Here is a 17,100-nt window from a genome sequence, read left to right on the forward strand (position 1 = left end):
CACTGGTGATATTTGAAGTTTTTACAACTATACATAACGTTGAAGGGAGAGCTGCCAATTCTGTGCTTAAAATTCTGACCTATTAAAATTCATTAAATTTTAACCCATCAAAGCAATCTTAGTACCAACATAAAGGAAGGTGTCTATTGTTCTGATACAGTGAGGTGGCAAAGGAAAAATGTTATTTAACTCATTTTGACCTCATTCACAAAAATCACATAAGAAAGGAGACATGAGCTTTGTGCTTTGTTCTGTTTAGTGTCAGTGGTTGGTGTACATGATAAGTCTTGAGGTAACAAATAAAAATTTTCTATCCGTGTTTGTAGTGTTGTACTATTACATCTTATAAAACAGGTGCTTTTGAGAACTATCTTGATACGCAGGAGTATGAAATCTAATAACCACATACTTGATTTCAGGACTTGGTTTTAGGATATAACCACTATTGTTTAGTCTTATGTGAGTTTTAGGCTTAGTTTTTAGCTTTAAATTAAAACAAATGTTGATTTAGATATACAGAATAATATAATTTAGAAGAAGCCTGATTTATAGGGAGTTTGGGCAATACAGATGTGCCAATCACTTTTAAAAAGTTGTATATTTCCTAGGTAATTGAAAACTCAATTTGAAAAACCTTAGATAATTTATTAGGTCTCTTAAGTAAACATACATTTCTAGCAGTGGCAAAACCGTATTGCTCGTTGAACTAATGAAGGTTTATCACATGATTTTAGAGAATGGAAGCTTTGGAGCAGAAACTATTTGAAGATTTTTTTTTAAACAGATTTTTACTTTCATTTGACATCTTAAAGTAGTTTTAGGATTTTCGTCTTTCAAGAAGTTAAGTTGATGACATGTTTTCATATCAAAGGAGAATTGGGCACAAAAAAGTTATTGCCAAGAAGTGAGTTATTGACTTTAAACTTGATACAAAGCTCAAGTTGTTTAATGTAAAGGTAGTACTTGAAACTACATGATCAAAAATGCAAGTGACAAACCTGAAATTTATTTTATGGCTTGGTAAAATAATTTCTGCCACAGTAAAAACTTGGGGTAGGGATAAGCTGGGAATCTGGCATTTGGCTAAAGGAACCAAGCTAGAGTGCTCTAGAGCTCGGGAGTGTGTCCTTTGCCTTACAGAAGCTTTACAGTTTCATGAGATCCCATTTGTGGATTCTTGATCTTAGAGCATAAGCCATTAGTGTTCTGTTTAGGAAAATTTCCCCATGCCCATGTGTTTTTCTTCTATTACTTTGAGTGTATCTGGTTTGATGTGGAGGTCCTGATCCACTTGGACTTGAGCTTTGTACTGGGCAGTAAGAGTGGATTGATTTGCATTCTTCTACAAGCTGACCTCCAATTGAACCAGCACCATTCGTTGAAAATGCTATCCTTTATTCACTGGATGGATGGTTTTAGCTTCTTTGTCAAAGATCAAGTGACCATAGGTGTGTGGGTTCGTTTCTGGGTCTTTAATTCTATTTCCACTGGTCCATCTGCCTGTCTCTGTACCAATACCATGCAGTTTTTATCACTATTGCTCAATAATACAGCTTGAGATCAGGGATAGTGATTCCCCCAGAAGTTCTTTTATTGAGGATAATTTTAGCTATCCTGGGTTTTTTGTTATTCCAATTGAGTTTGCAAATGCTCTTTGCAATGTGCTCTTTCTAATTGAAGAATTGCATTGCAATTTTGATGGAGATTGCGTTGAATCTGTAGATTGTTTTTGGCAAGATGTCCATTTTTACTATATTAATCCTGCCAATTAATGAGCATGGGAGATCTTTCCATCTTCTGAGATCTTCAGTTTCTTCAGGGACTTGAAGTTCGTGTCATACAGGTCTTTCACTTGCTTGGTTATAGTCACCCCAAGGTGTTTTATATTTGTGACTATTGTGAAGGCTGTTTCCCTAGTTTCTTTCTCAACCTGTTTATCCTTTGAGTAGAGGAAGGCTACTGATTTGAGTTAGCTTTGTATCCAGCCACTGTCAATAGGACAAAAGGCAACCAACAGGTTGGGAAAAGATCTTTACCAATCATATGTCCAATAGAGGGCTAATATTTAATATATACAAAGAAAAGAACCAAGTAATCCTACTAAAAATGGGATATAGTGCTAAACAATATCCAAGGAGCACCTAAAGAAATGTTCAGCATCCTTAGTTGTTAGGGATGCAAATCAAAACAGCCCTGAAATTCCACCTCACCCCAGTCAGAATGGATATGGAGAAAGAGGAACACTCTAACATTGTTGGAGTTGCAAGCTGGCACAACCACTGTGAAAATCAGCCTGGTGGTTCCTCATAAAATTAGACCTAGTACTACCTGAGGACCATTCCTGTGCATATATCCAAAAGATGCTCCAACATAAAACAAGGACACAGGCTCCACTAAGTTATAGCAGCCTTGTTTATAATAGCCAGAACCCAGATGCCCTTCAGCAGAGGAATGGATACAGAAAATTGTACCTTTACACAATGGAGTACTACTCAACTATTAGAAACAATGACTACCTGAAATTCTTAGGCAAATGAATGGAAATAGAAAATATCCTGAGTGAGGTAACCCAGTCACAAAGGAACAAACACGGTATGCACTCACTGAGAAGTAGATATTAGCCCAAGAACTGATACCCAAGAAAGCTCACCATATGAAGCCCAAGAAGGAAGACTAAAATGTGGGTGCTTAACTCATGGGAGGGAGGAAATACAGTGACAGAGTGGAGCACAGACTGCCCCACCTGGGGATTCATCTGATATGCAGCCACCAAACCCAGTCACTATTGCTGATGCCAAGAAGTGCTTACAGACAGGAGCTTGATATGGATGTCTCCTGGGAGGCTCTGCCAGAGCCTTACTGATCCAGATGAGGATGCTTGCAGCTAACCATCAGACCGAGCATGGGGACCCCAATGGAGGAATTAGAAAAAGACTGAAGTACTTGAAGGGCCTTGCCACCCTATAGGAAGAATAACAATATCAACTAACCAGAACCCCCTAGAGTTCCCAGGGACTAAGCCACCAACCAATGAGTACACACGGAGGAACTGATGACTCCAGCTGCATATGTAATAGAGGATGTCATTGCCTGACATCAGGAGAAGTCCTGTGAAGGCTCATTTCCCCAGTGTAGGGGAATGTCAGGGTGTTGAGGTGGGAAAAGGTATAGGAGAATGGGAGTATCTTCATACAAGCAGGGGGAGAGAGAATGGGATAACTGAAATGTAAATACATAAAATATTCAATAAAGAAGGGGGAAAAAGCTGGGGAGTGTTCTAAGCACATGGGGAACTGAAGACACGAAAGTGAAGGTACAGCTGGAAAGTGGTGAGCAGATAAGGTGAACAGCCTGCAGTCTCAGCACACACGATGTTAGGTTGTAGCCCATCCTGTGCTACAGTTAGTACACTTTAAAATGCTAACGTAAAACTTCAGTTAGTTTCTCTAAGTACATGACCTCAGGCTTGATAGGTAGTACTTTTGGTTTTGTGTATAGTTGAGTACATTGAGGCCTAAAGTTTTCCAGGGTCATTATAGAGCTCTCCTTAATATCTTAGAAGTGCTGGGTGGAGGCTGGAGAGATGGCTCAGCGGTTAAGAGCACCCGACTGCTCTTCCAGAGGTCATGAGTTCAATTCCCAGCAACCACATGATGGCTCACAACCATCTGTAAAGAGATCCGATGCCCTCTTCTGGTGTATCTGAAGACAGCTACAGTGTACTTATATATAATGATAAATAAGTCTTAAAAAAAAAAAAAACTGAAAAAAAAAAGTGCTGGGTGAGTATCATTTAAAACTCACTTCTTAGAGTGGGGGAAGGAATACTATTTAGAAATACAGCCTGGGTGAGCCTGAAGGGATGGCTCAGTAAGAAGCACTTGCTGCTCTTGCAAAGGTCCTGGTTCCCTTTCTAGCACCTTCACAGCGTCTTTACATAACTCCCATCCAAGGGAGATGGCAGACACCCCTCATAATCGTAAAATGAATCTTTAAAACAGCAGAAAAGCTTGGGTGGTAGGTAAGCTTTTTCTTGGGTGATTTTAAGGTGTAGGATAGTACATTACAAACACAGACTGCTGTATTTCTCCCTTCCCAATAAATCTGTTGACATCTAGGAAGTTCCTTTGTTGGAAGGATGAGGATGAGAAATGCAAACCTGAATAATCCGTGTGATAATGCTTTTAATGGCCAGGTATAAGAATATGTCATAAGTGGGTAACATGATTAAACTTGGGTTTTTGAGTCCAGCTCCCATTTGTTAGGAAGAGTCTACTTTTTGTATTAAGACATGAACAGTAGTAAAATATATCTAGAACCTGATGTAACCATAGAAGTTTTATTAACAGAAGTATACTTAAACTTGGTTGTTTGGCTTTGAGCATACGTTGGAAGAACTCAGGTGTTTTTAGTGGTTTCAAAGGCTTGCTAGATAACAGGTGTGTAGGTACACGTAAATACTACTAGACTGGGTAATGGCAAAGCCATGGCCCCGTTGAAAGCTTTTCATGTTTGCTACCTTCATCTTTAAGGTGACCTCGATTTAGACTGTTCGTGTGTGTTTTCTTTGGTCTTTGGTCTTATCCTGAGAAGACAGAAAGGAAATAACGTCAATTCTACTGTCCTATCTTTAGCCTGACATCGATGGAGTCGCATCACCTTTGAGGTATAGAGCAAACCTGAGATGCCTACTCTGTCCAGTGTGATTTTGGACTTCGCATTTGGTGTTTCCAGCATTATGGCGAGGTTATTGTTTAGATGGACACACACACACACACACACACACACACACACACACACACACACACATTCAGTAGATTCTGATATGAATTGGAATAGAATTTACAGCGATAGCAATAGCTGCCGTCATTTAGATTGAAGAAGGCTTAAATAGTTACTTGGTGTTTAGTGAAGTGCAATTTGTTAACCTGCATTTTATTTAGAGGAAATTCCCATTGTGTAGGTCTCACTGGCCTGGGACTCACTACATAGACCAGGTTAGTTAACTTGCAGGTCTCTTCCTCCGGGAGTGCTGCAGATAGAGACATGCTGGTTCTGGTCAAAGGGTGATGGGAAGTAAAATTAGGAAGGAATTAGCCCCAGCCTAAGGTGGAATCTAAACTGCTTTGAGTGACAAAAGGCTGCAGGATTTGGGAAAGGGAGTGGAGTTAACATGGCTTGGAGGGGTTTGGATGCTGTGCTTCCCAGGATTCAAGTCAGCTACCTGCCACTCCAGTTTGAGAATATATGATGGTGAGGATATCTGATGGTGAGGATATCTAATGGTGTGCAAACACACTTTCATTTTCATCTACCCAACCCATTTGAAGGATTGCCTGGGAAGAGTGAAACCGAAAGGTAAGTTTGCAGGAGCTGGGGCTAGGGATTGGAGTCTCATGGGGGGTAGAGAAAGAAGGTAAAAAATCTGTAGTTCCTGGGTCTGGCCAGGTGTTGGGCTGGAGATGTTGGCTACCTAGTGGAGTACTTGCTGAGTTTCTACAAGGTCCTAGGTCCCATACTCAGCATAAGAAAAATGGGGGATGGAGGGGGTATGTGCACTGCTTGTCCCATAAACAGAATGCTGGCTGGGCAGGTGTTGGCCAGAGAGCAAACCTCTGTAGGTGCTGTAAAGTGATCTTGGATCTGCAACCTACAGTACTTGAGGATTTATTCTAGAGACACTTAGGTGTGCTACACAAGTTGGTCACTAGGGGGCATCAGCTCACCAGTTTGTACTGCAAAAAGCTGTAGAACTGGGAAGTCTATTAAAAATTAACTTCTAGAAGTTAAAATTAAGGATTTTTGAAGTTCTTTTTTCCAGAAAACTAGGAAGTGGCTGAGAAATCTACCTATGTAGGTGGGATTATTTGTGTTTTAAACACAAAACCTGATAATTTCATGGTATAATAGCTTTTTAACTTTCCTGTGCACACAATAGAGTGGCAAGGCCACTCAGTCTGCAAGGCCAGAAGCTTTAACCTCAGCCATTTTATCAGACCTTGTTACTTTTGCAGACATTGGGATGCTCATGTAGATTCCTAAAACTGTTGCTCAAAACAAACAAATGAAAATCGCCAACCCCAGTGGATTCGATGTGTATGGACTTAGGGAATAATATGAGTCAGGTGTAGTGCATGTTGTAGTTCATTTTAAAGATAAACCATGTGCATAGAGGGTTTGATAGGTAGGTATTGACAGAGAAGAGTGCTGAGAGGCAGGTGTGCTTAACACATCTGCAATCTTTACGAGCCATGTGTTAGAAGTAGTTAAGGAAAATCTCAACACAGGAAACTGGGAAACAAGGTTCAGGATTACAGCAGAGCACAGCTGTGCACAGAGCCACACCCCACCTCGGTCCCCTCCCTCACCTCTAAACTGGTGTAAGAAGGTGCCTTCACATTTGAGCTGTACATGAGTGTACAGGGTGCTGATGGCGCTCATTCCCTGACTGCCATGTAGATGGGGCACTTGGAGTCCTTAGTGGGAGTGTCTCAAGTAGACATTTTCTCTGAAATTCAATCCTAAGGCTCTAGGTAAGAGCTACTGGGCCCCTTACTAAAGCGGTTCCATCCAAGAAGTTGTTTTGTATGGTTAGTGATTCCTCCATTGTAACTAGAATGTTAGAATTTTTTTTTTCAGGCTCCTTTTAAGTAAAATATCCTCTGTCCCGTTTTCTGTAACTCAATCTTCATAAGAGTTACTGAGTATTTAACTTGGATGTACGAGACAGGTGGAAAACAGACAGTGTCCTTAAAGACAAGTCGAATGAGCCATTATGTAAAGTAAAACATTTTAATGATTGTTTCCTTCATTGTTCTGATGATTTATCTTTTTTGTTGTTGTTGTTTGTTTTTTTCTTTAGGAAAAGAAAAAGGTCTCTATAGCCAATTAAATGAGGTGGCTGTTGCAATCAATTGAGCAGAATTTCAATCTACAAAATTCTGAAACTAAAATTTCCAATCAAACTCATTGTGGTCAATGTGCACTTAGTGAAACAGGCAGAGGGAAACAGGAAGTTTAAAAGTCTTTAGTCAGAATGAAATAGGCACGTTTGAAAGTAACGATGGCTGGGCATTTGCAAGTATTTTGGGAAGACAGTGCCTAGTTTCTCTGAAAAGCCGGGCTACAGTTCACAGTCCAGTGTTTTGCCGCTGGAAAACCAGTATGTGTCTGCCACACAGCTGTACCTGGTTTACGGTCAGAGAATGCCATTCTGCTGAAAAAGACAAACAGCTGGCAGCGTAGGAACTCCGACATGCTGACCTGTCCTACAGAGGTAGGGGAAACTAAGGTGGTTAATAATTAGAATTACAAATCTATTCTTGGTATGCACCAAGATATTGTTAATGCATAATCACATTAGAAATCTTTACTTGGGCTGGAGACATGGCTCAGTGGTTAAGAGCACTGACTGCTCTTCCATAGGTCCTGAGTTCAAATCCTAGCAACCACATGGTGGCTCACAACCATCTGTAGTGGGATCTGATGCCCTCTTCTGGTGTGTGTGAAGACAACTATGGTGTACTCATATAATAAATAAATCTAAAAAAAAATCTTTCCTTTTTTGGATTAAAAAAAAAAAGCATTGAAAAGCCCTGAAATACAAGCCAAATTAAAACTCAAAAGTTACTTTTGAACTGGTCCATTTGATCAGAACCTTTAATGAACTATTTAATGAAGGTTCAAGAACCCTGTTTTTTGCCCCACATGTGGCCCATACATATACTGCCACCAAACTAGATAAGATGGATGAAGCAAAGAAATGCAGGCTCACAGGAACCAGATGTAGATCTCTCCTGAGAGACACAGCCAGAATATGGCAAATACATAGGCGAATGCCAGCAGCAAACTACTGAACTGAGAACGGGACCCCAGTTGAAGGAATCAGAGAAAGGACTGAAAGAGTTTGAAGGGGCTTGAGACCCCATATGAACAACAGCTTCCAGGGACTAAGTCACTACCCAAAGACTATACATGGACTGACCCTGGGCTCCAACTGCATAGGTAGCAATGAATATCCTAGTAAGAGCACCAGTGGAAGGGGAAGCCCTGGGTCCTGCCAAGACTGAACACCCAGTGAACGTGATTGTTGGGGAAGGGTGGTAATGGGGGGAGGATGGGGAGGAGAAGGCCATGTAGAAAGGGAGGGGGAGGGGTTAGGGGGATGTTGGCCGGAAACGGGGAAAGGGAATAACATTCGAAATGTAAATAAGAAATACTCAAGTTAATAAAGGTGAGGAAAAAAAGAAAAGAAAAAACCTGTTTTTAAAGAGACTCTTCTGCTAGCTCTCAGATTAAGTTCGAATTTCTTAGCAGGACACACAAAAACATGTGTGTAATTCATCCTCCCCATTTTCTTCAATTGGATTCTTGACTTCTCGCAGTGTGGCAGCAGCCCTTGTTTGACCGAGACTGTTTTATCCTATCTCTTTATTATGAGAGGAGACTTAGAGGTTATTTTCCTAAACTGGAGACTATTATTTTTCTTTTTTTTTTTCGGAGCTGGGGACCGAACCCAGGGCCTTGCGCTTGCTAGGCAAGCACTCTACCACTGAGCTAAATCCCCAACCCCTCAAACTGGAGACTATTATCCATGCCTTTTATTCTACCTTATCAGGAAGCAGTGTCTGAAAGGTTTAAATGCAAGACTGGGACTAGGACCTTCCCAGAGTCAGATCCCCATAGGTGTTTATAGGATATTCGCCAAGGCTTATGTGTGGGATCTCCCAGTACTGCACAACTGCCTACCCTGCTACTGCTATGGACTGACTGCAAGGTCTGATCTGAAAGGAAACCTGAGGAGCTAGAGAGATTGCAGCCCTAGCAGAGGACCCTCGTTCAATTCCCAGAACCTGTAGGGTGGGTCACTACCGGTTCCAGGGACCTGCTGATTTCTGACCTGCATTCACATACAATATTCGTACTATGTAATGTATACACACAAGCAAAATATAAACACGAAAACCAACAAAGCAAAACAAACACCCCCTCCCCCCAACAAATAAAACCACGAGAGCTTGGTGAATCTGGCTATTTTGCCTGTGCCCTGTGTCGGAAAAGGAAGTCAAGAATATATACCTGGAGCGAGTCCACCCTTCTTTTCCTGCCACTACATCAAATCCTCAGCTTTATTGTTTTGACTTTGCTAATTTCTCCAGGAAGGATTATTTAATGACTGAAAAAAGCACGAAGCACACTTGGGCTTTGTTCCCTGAGGTGTTTACATAGGTATGGGGGGAAATGCACACTATGGAACTGGGTTCCCTAAGTTTTATGCCCTGGTCTGGAACCGGCTCCGCGCTAACCCCAGGGGTGGCTCCCCAGGCCTGCCTGGATCTGCTACCCGCCCCCGCAGCGGAGAGCCCACTCGCCTGGGAAGGGCGGGACTGTGGGGTTGGCCTTTCGGCGCCCTCTGGGCGTCGGCAGTCGCCGCCCGGCAGCCGCGGCGACCTCAGCGACCGCGTGGAGCCGCCAAGAGTTTCCGGAGCCCCGCTTCCAGGCGGCGCGGGAGGCCGTGGGCGGCGGGGCGGAGCCGGCGGGGCGGAGCCAGCGGCGGGGGCGTGTCCGCGGCGGGCTCTGGGAAGGCCCCAAGTTAATGAGGCGTACGCCGGCTGCGGAGCGCCTCTCGGAGCTGGGTTTTCCCCCGCGGCGCGAGAGCCAGGAGCCGCCTTTTCCGCTGGGTGTCACTCGGGGGTGGGGAGGGTGGCCCATTGAAAAGCGCTGCGAGGGGCCCCGGCCAGTGCCCTTCAGTGAGCGCTCGGCGGAAGACGGCAGAGAGCAGCCCGCTCACGGCTCCGGGATCTTGTGGCGGGTCAGGACTCGCCTGTCCCTCTGTCGGGACCCCGAGCCACCGCCGCCACCGCCACCGCTCTGTCTCCTGCGAGTCAGCCTTCTCTGTGCGCTCCGGGCGGGCGGCCGCGGAAGCCGCTGGAGCGAGGACAGCGCACGGCTGCTACTGCTACCCCCAGCCGGAGCGTCTGGAAGCCTAAAGGCCGAGCGGAGCAGCAGCACCCCTTATGCCGGAAGGATGCTGGAGAGCAGCGGTTGCAAGGCGCTGAAGGAAGGAGTGCTGGAAAAGCGAAGCGACGGGCTGTTGCAGCTCTGGAAGAAAAAGTGCTGCATCCTCACTGAGGAAGGGCTACTGCTCATACCGCCCAAGCAGGTACAACATCAGCAGCAGCAACAGCAGCAGCAACAGCCGGGGCAGGGGACAGCCGAACCGTCCCAGCCTAGTGGCCCCGCCGTCACCAGCCTCGAGCCACCAGCCAAGCTGAAGGAATTGCACTTTTCCAATATGAAGACTGTAGACTGCGTGGAGCGCAAGGGCAAGTATATGTACTTCACTGTGGTGATGGCGGAGGGCAAAGAGATCGACTTTCGGTGTCCCCAGGACCAGGGCTGGAACGCAGAGATCACGTTGCAGATGGTGCAGTACAAAAATCGTCAGGCCATACTGGCGGTCAAATCTACGAGGCAGAAGCAGCAGCATCTGGTCCAGCAGCAGCCTCCGCAGACACAGCAGATCCAACCCCCAGCCCCAGTCGCAGATCCAACCCCAGCCCCAGTCGCAGATCCAGCCTCAACCCCAGCCGCAGATCCAGCCTCAACCCCAACCCCAACCTCAGCCCCAACCCCAGCCGCAGCCCCAGCCCCAGCCCCAACAGCTCCACTCCTACCCGCACCCGCATCCTCATCTTTACCCTCACCCTCACCCTCACGCGCACTCGCACCCGCACCCGCACCCGCACCCTCATCCACACCAACTCCAGCATGCGCACCAGCCTCTCCACTCGCAGCCACAGGGCCACCGGCTTCTCCGCAGCACCTCCAACTCTGCCTGAAGAGGGCGGCACCCGGGCCACTCAAGGTAAGGTCCTGGCAACTTGGGACTCCTAGAAACCTGCCAGCATGGCTGTTGGGAAGAGAGGAAAGCTCGTTGACCGGTTCCGCTCCCGAAGCAAAGTAAAAAGAAATCGTTTCAAGTTTCTGGAGAGGTGGCAAAAAGATAGGCAGGCTGGAACTTGTAGAGGCCGGGCGGGGAAGGAAGAGCTGGAGGAATTTCACCAGGGAGCTGGGCACGGGGGATAGACCACCTACCCGCCCAGCACTGGATCACTCTAGTTCACTGCCATCCTCCTTAGTGCTACTTTATTGTGTGCCTGCGGACCTGGTGTCCTTCTGGGTACTCTGTCCTTTGTCCTGGCCGGGAGGGACCAGGGTCTTGACTTCTGAGTCATCCATTTCATTCTGTGTTCTTTCTTTCCAGGTTTTGAGGACTTCGGGAAGTGGGAAGAGTGCATTACTATTTAAGTTCACTTGGATCAAAACCAACGGAGTCTCCCCGCCCTATGGCAGATCAAGTAGTTTGGACATCACCCTACGGATAACGCGCGCTTGCAGTTCCTCGTAGTTTTTTCTGCGTAAGCTTCATCACAGTGCAGGAAGCGATTTTGAGTCAAGATGACTTTATTTATGAACCTTTGGAAGGATCACCTAACGTAATGGACCTTGTAGAAGCAATTTATGTACTGTAATTTTATTTTAATGTATTTTGGTTTATGATTATTTATTAGTTTTTTTTAATGCCTATTCTAAGACATTTCTGAATGTAGGCCACCTCCTCTCCCCCTTCTCGCCAAAAAAGAAAAAAAAAAAAAGAGACTTTATTTTCAGAAACCTATTTCCTAGTAAGCCCTGATCTTGGAAAAGTAAAAGGGAAAGGGTGGTGGAGTGGGGCAAACATGAAAAATGGATTCATTATCCCCAGAACATTCTCATAAAGTCGACTCTTTTTCATTGTATTTGAAGAAGCTGAAATTAAATTCTGATATTACTTTCACTTTTTAGAGTCTCTTTCATAGGTGTGTGGTGCGTGCAGATGTTTTCTTTTAAAAAGCTAATGGGTTGGAAGGTGTGGTTATGAAAACCTGGTGGTTGAGATCATGCTTTTCTAGGAAGAAATCAGTAAGAATGGCACTAGATTTTAAAACGTTTAACTACTGCCCAGCCGGAGGCGTGATCCACTGTCTGGACGATGTGGTGAACGGCGTCTGCTGCGAGGGGAACTTGTAGCGGCTGTGAGAGGAAATCAGAGGAGTCCTTTTGGAGCCTAGAGCTGGGCCCAAGTGCCCCTGGGATTCAATCCTAGCACACCACCCCCACCCCCCAAAAGTAATTTTGATTGTGAGTATTAATGTTTCAGTTTTAAAATTATGGGGTGCTCCACCTGAGAGTATTTTTTTTTTCTTTTCTTTTTTTTTTTTTTTGGAGCTGGGGACCGAACCCAGGGCCTTGCGCTTGCTAGGCAAGCGCTCTACCACTGAGTATTTTTACCCCTGTTCAGAATCCCATACCCTTCACCCAGATCTCTGCATACTCAGCTTGGGCCACATTTTCCTAGCCTAGCCTTTCACTGTGTCATGGATGCACTCTGAAGGTGATTTGCAAATATTTCACAAGGACTGACTGGGAACCATAACATTTTAAATTTCATTCTGAAAATAAGACTGGGCAGAGAAAGGCCACACTTGTCTTTTTACTGCTCTGGGGGATGACTGGGCCTTCCCTGTTTTGATTAGGTGACTAAATTCCCCATTAGGAAGGAAAGACTAGAGAAGCTGAGATCAGTGGTTCTCAGCCTGTGGGGTCTTGACCCCTTTGAGGGACAACACAGAGGTTACCTATCGGGTCTTTTCATTATGATTCGTAACTGCAAAGTCACAGTTAGGAAGTGGCAATGACTGGGGACTCACAGCGACATCACAATGTGAGGAACTCTATTAAAGGGTCACAGCATTGGGAAGTTGAGAACCACGGCTCGAGGTTGTCAGTAAGAAAACAAACTCTTGTTTAACAGTCAGGATATTGCGGGGGTGGAGGGAGAGGATGTGCTTTTAAAGGTAGAACAAACTCTCCACTGTGTAAAAATCAAAGGGACAGTCAAGATTCACAAAGGCGGACACTACTGCCACTTCAGTGGAGAAGCAGTCCCAGATAATACCAAAGTCTCTAGGGATTGAAAGTCACTTCCTCACTGCCTGACTGCTAACTGTTTGCCCTGACCCTTTCTCAGTATCTTCCAGCATCTAAACTGGAATGCTGGTTTTAAGAAATAAGGTCTTTTTTTTTTTTTTTAACCTTCTGTACAGAAAGATCCAGCGAGACAGGTGCTGTAATTTTGAATTCATAATTTAGTTGAAAAGTTGCAGGGATTTGGGGAGGGGAGGGTTGTAATTCAAAACAGGAAAACCTGAGTGAATTCTCACCCTCCGGGCTGCCTGATTTGTAGTTGCAGAAATATTCTGCCAAAGGTTTAAAACATAGCATGTATGTGGGGCAGCCCCCAAGAGCCATGTTGACACATTTCCCAGGTCTGATGTGGCTTCCTAGGGGCTAATTCTGGACTTTCTGATAGGATGCAAGCACGCAGTACTGTAGTCTATGCAAACAGATCATTCAGCCCGTTAACTGCCAGCTACTCCCAGCTGCCTCAATTTCTCTCTAAGTTTATGTATTATCGGGATAGTAAAGGCCGTACCAAATGACTTGAAATTAAGATTTAATTGAAAAGTTGCCGAGGGGGGGAAGGGAGGGTTGGAACTCGAAAATCTGGGGTGTGATGACTGGCTTGATAATGTGGTGAACTACTGGGTCTGTTGTGAGAAAATGGGTTTGGTTTTTTTTTGTTGTTGTTGTTGTTTGTTTGTTTTTTAGACATGTCTGTTATTGGATTATATATAGAACTAGGTCATCACATTGCTAAAACAAAACAAAACGAAAAGCCAAAATCACTGAAAAAACAAAACAAAACACCCCCTCCCCCAAAAGATCCCCAAGCATGAAAACATCTTAGTTGCTAGAATTTTCATAGCCCTGTATCGGCAATGATATGTTAAACTGACCCTCTCCAAGACTTTCTCCCGACATTAAGCTGTGAAATCTCAGTGGTTGGAAAATTAAACATGCGAAACAAAACAACATACAGGTGCACTTGATGGCTTTATTCGACCTGTAAGAAAATGATATAAACCACCCGAAGCACTAGGAGATAAAGAGGTTTCATCTTTAATAAAGTCTGAAAATACTTTTACCCCAAGAAAGAGATCAAAGGGGCAGGTCCATTAAAAAAAAAGAATCCACCCTTGAAACAAGAAATATAAAATGAAATGAAAAGGAATGTCCCATCTGGAAATTGAACTTTTTGTCCTTGAGTTCGTGTTGGCACCAGCTTCCCACACAGCGGCTCACTAATTCAGTAAAGGAAAGGAGAAAAGACGCAGAACTTAGGCTCTGGGGGTGGTTGCCCTTGCTTCCCTGTTTCCTTGCTTGACATTCAGGGACAGGCTGAGTTCTGGGACCTTCCTGAGTGGCACTTTCTCAGCAGCAATCCATTTGGATCTGCTTTGTCCCGAGGTCAGAGAATAAATGTGCATGAGGTTCTCTCAGAACGGGTGTCTTCATTAAACAAGCAAAGATTCTCTGATCCTGGATGAATCAAGCCAAAGTTTTCATTTCATATTTTTTCCTTAGTGGTGGTTAAGAAGCAAGCAGTGCATATTAAAGGAGTTTCCTTTGCATGTGAACAATGGTAACAAGTCCGGCTGAAGCTGAGAGACCCACCGGTGTTAGCTCAGTTTGGAACTCCTTTAAAAAGTCCCAACGTTAAATCTGATATGGAATAAGTCCTATCAGCTCGTGACTTCATCTATGTTGTTTCTGTCCACAGTGAGACGCTTTACCTTGGCTGCAGGTGCTAACAGTGTCATGTGTAGGGCAGGGTTAGAAGAAGGGCCTGGGAATTTGAGGGGACATAGAGCAGTGCCATGGATGGTAGAGCTGTGTGGGTTGAAGGAGTCAGGGAACATGTGTTTATTTCTTTCTGTCTAACTGTCAGTCTCCTTGGGTTCTAGTCAACGAATAAATACCCTTAGCAGAATGTTAAGTTGGGAAACTAATAAGACCTGGATCGGCAGTTCTCAACTTGTGGGTGGAGACCCATTTGGGGGTCAAACAACCCTTTCACAGGGGTCACCTAGGACCATGGGAAACCACAGATATTTACACTATGATTTGTCACAGTAGCAAAATTGCAGTTACAAAGTAGCAACAAAATAATTTTATGGCTGGGGGTCAGCACAACATGAGGAACTATATTAAAGTGTTTCAGCATTAGGAAGGCTGGGAACCATTGATCTAGATACTGAGACAGAGTCTCATATAGCCCAGGCTGACCCCACACTTGATAAATACCTGGGAATGACTTTGAACTTCTAGTCGTTTTGCTGAGATCACAGGTGTGTAGGACCACATTTATTCGATGCTGCTGGAGGGAGGGCTGACACAGGGCCCTGTGCATGCCAGGCAAGCACTTTCCCGGCTGAAACACATCCACAGTTCTAGTTTTTAAATTCTTGACCTAGTTTTTGAAAGTGACTTTTTCTTTTTCTTTTTTTACATCTGCAGTTTGAATAAACAACCAATGGATAAGATTGGGTGCCAAAGATATCTGTGTCTTTGCCAGCAAGTCATTGACCAAAGGGGAAAGAGGGCATTCTTAGGCCTGGAAGTCTAAGTATAGCAGTAGACCGAGTGTGTATGTAAAGCTCTGGGTTCCATCACCATGAAAAGGAATTTTTCTCCCATGAAGGAGAGATCTCTTGTGTTCAGACACATCCCCCTTAGTGCTCAGAAGCTGACCCTCTTACGAGTGACAAGGCAGTGGGGAAGTAGAGTTTTCCTCATTAATCTTAGCTCCATACCTCCCACCTGTCTTAAATTTGTGACTAGTCCCAGCTAGCCCCTGCTAAATGCCCCTAACCACCCTGCTATAGGAGCGGCCTTTGTAGCCACTCCATTTTGAGATCTCACACGGCTCTTCAACCCTTCTCTATCAGAAGGATGGCCAAACTCTGTCTCTCCTCCCTGTGTCCCTCTGCTTGCCTCCCACCTGGTCCTCTAGCCTCCCAGCAATTGGCCCATGGCTTTCTTTACTGACGGATCAACAACCAATTGGGGAACAGGACCTTAGCAGCGGAACCACCCCTAGAGCCAATTGGGGAACAGGACCTTAGCATCAGAACTGCCCGTACACTACTTGGTTGTGACATTAAAAGCTGGTCAGAATTTATATGAATAGATAGAAAAGAGGTTTTTTTGTTTTTTTTGTTTTTTGTACTTTGAAAATGCATCCCCCTCTCCAGTGAAGTATCTTTTGAGACAATTTACTTGTGCGTCTGAAGAGCTTGGCTTATAAAGACTGTGACCATTCTTGGATGAAAGGGGACATTTTTGCAGCTATTGTCAGACTTTTTTTTTTAAAGACTGAAAGCTTTGAATCTAGAAATTTGTTCTTCTTTTGTTGATAGCTTTCCAAATGCTAATTATGTTTTGGGGCTTTACCCTGGACCCACTAGCCCACCCTCGTTATTGGGAGTGTGTTCTTTCTCAATAAACTGTATTTCTGCTTCTAAAAAGGAGGATGGATGGAGGAAAATGCTAATGAATTTCAGCTGAATTATCTTTCCCCCAGAAGATGAGAAGCAGTCCCTAGGGAATTAGCTTGAAAGCAATTTTTTGTCTTAAGTTTCTAGGAAGAATAAAGCTTTGGCTGGAGAGAGACCTTCAAATAGGTATCTGCCTCCTGTTTGGAGTTGAAAGCTGTACGCCTCCGATCTGCCTTGGCATCTAAACGCTTTTAAATATGAAAAGTCCTTAAAGCAGATCTTTGAAGGCTTTTTTTTAAATCCTCTGGCACAGTCTTAACATGGGCAGCTTTATCTGTTATGTTTTTCCTAAGAACTCGAATCAGAAGGTAAATTTCTGATGTGGAGAGGAAACGTCAAGGCTACTTGAAATACATGGACATAGGTTATCGGAGTGTGTAAAAGCCAGGATCGGAGAGTCACGGGGTCAAGTCCCAGGTCTACCACTTCCCTGCTATATAGATCTCAAATCGCTTCACCAAGTTTTCGGTGAAATAGGACTAATAAAATGCTTATCTTAGAGTTACAGGCATCTTCCGTGTTCCAAGTGCTTAAAAGGTGCCTAGCATTTGTATGAAAGGAAGTTTCCTGTATTTCGGGTCAGATAGCACAGACTTAG

At 44.3% G+C, this 17,100-nt stretch overlaps 1 protein-coding gene across 1 annotated transcript; it reads left to right on the forward strand.

Annotated features, from left to right (window-relative positions):
* Positions 1-9,587: 9,587 nt before the first annotated feature.
* Phlda1 (pleckstrin homology like domain family A member 1) lies at positions 9,588-11,839 on the forward strand. The gene is given in 3 exon segments (XM_032912373.1): positions 9,588-10,531; positions 10,533-10,867; positions 11,267-11,839. Coding segments are annotated over 2 exon segments (1,245 nt in total). The 5' UTR covers positions 9,588-9,595; the 3' UTR covers positions 10,842-10,867; positions 11,267-11,839.
* Positions 11,840-17,100: the final 5,261 nt, after the last annotated feature.

The sequence above is a fragment of the Rattus rattus genome, chromosome 1 (assembly GCF_011064425.1).
Source record: "Rattus rattus isolate New Zealand chromosome 1, Rrattus_CSIRO_v1, whole genome shotgun sequence".
NCBI classification, from domain to species: domain Eukaryota; kingdom Metazoa; phylum Chordata; class Mammalia; order Rodentia; family Muridae; genus Rattus; species Rattus rattus.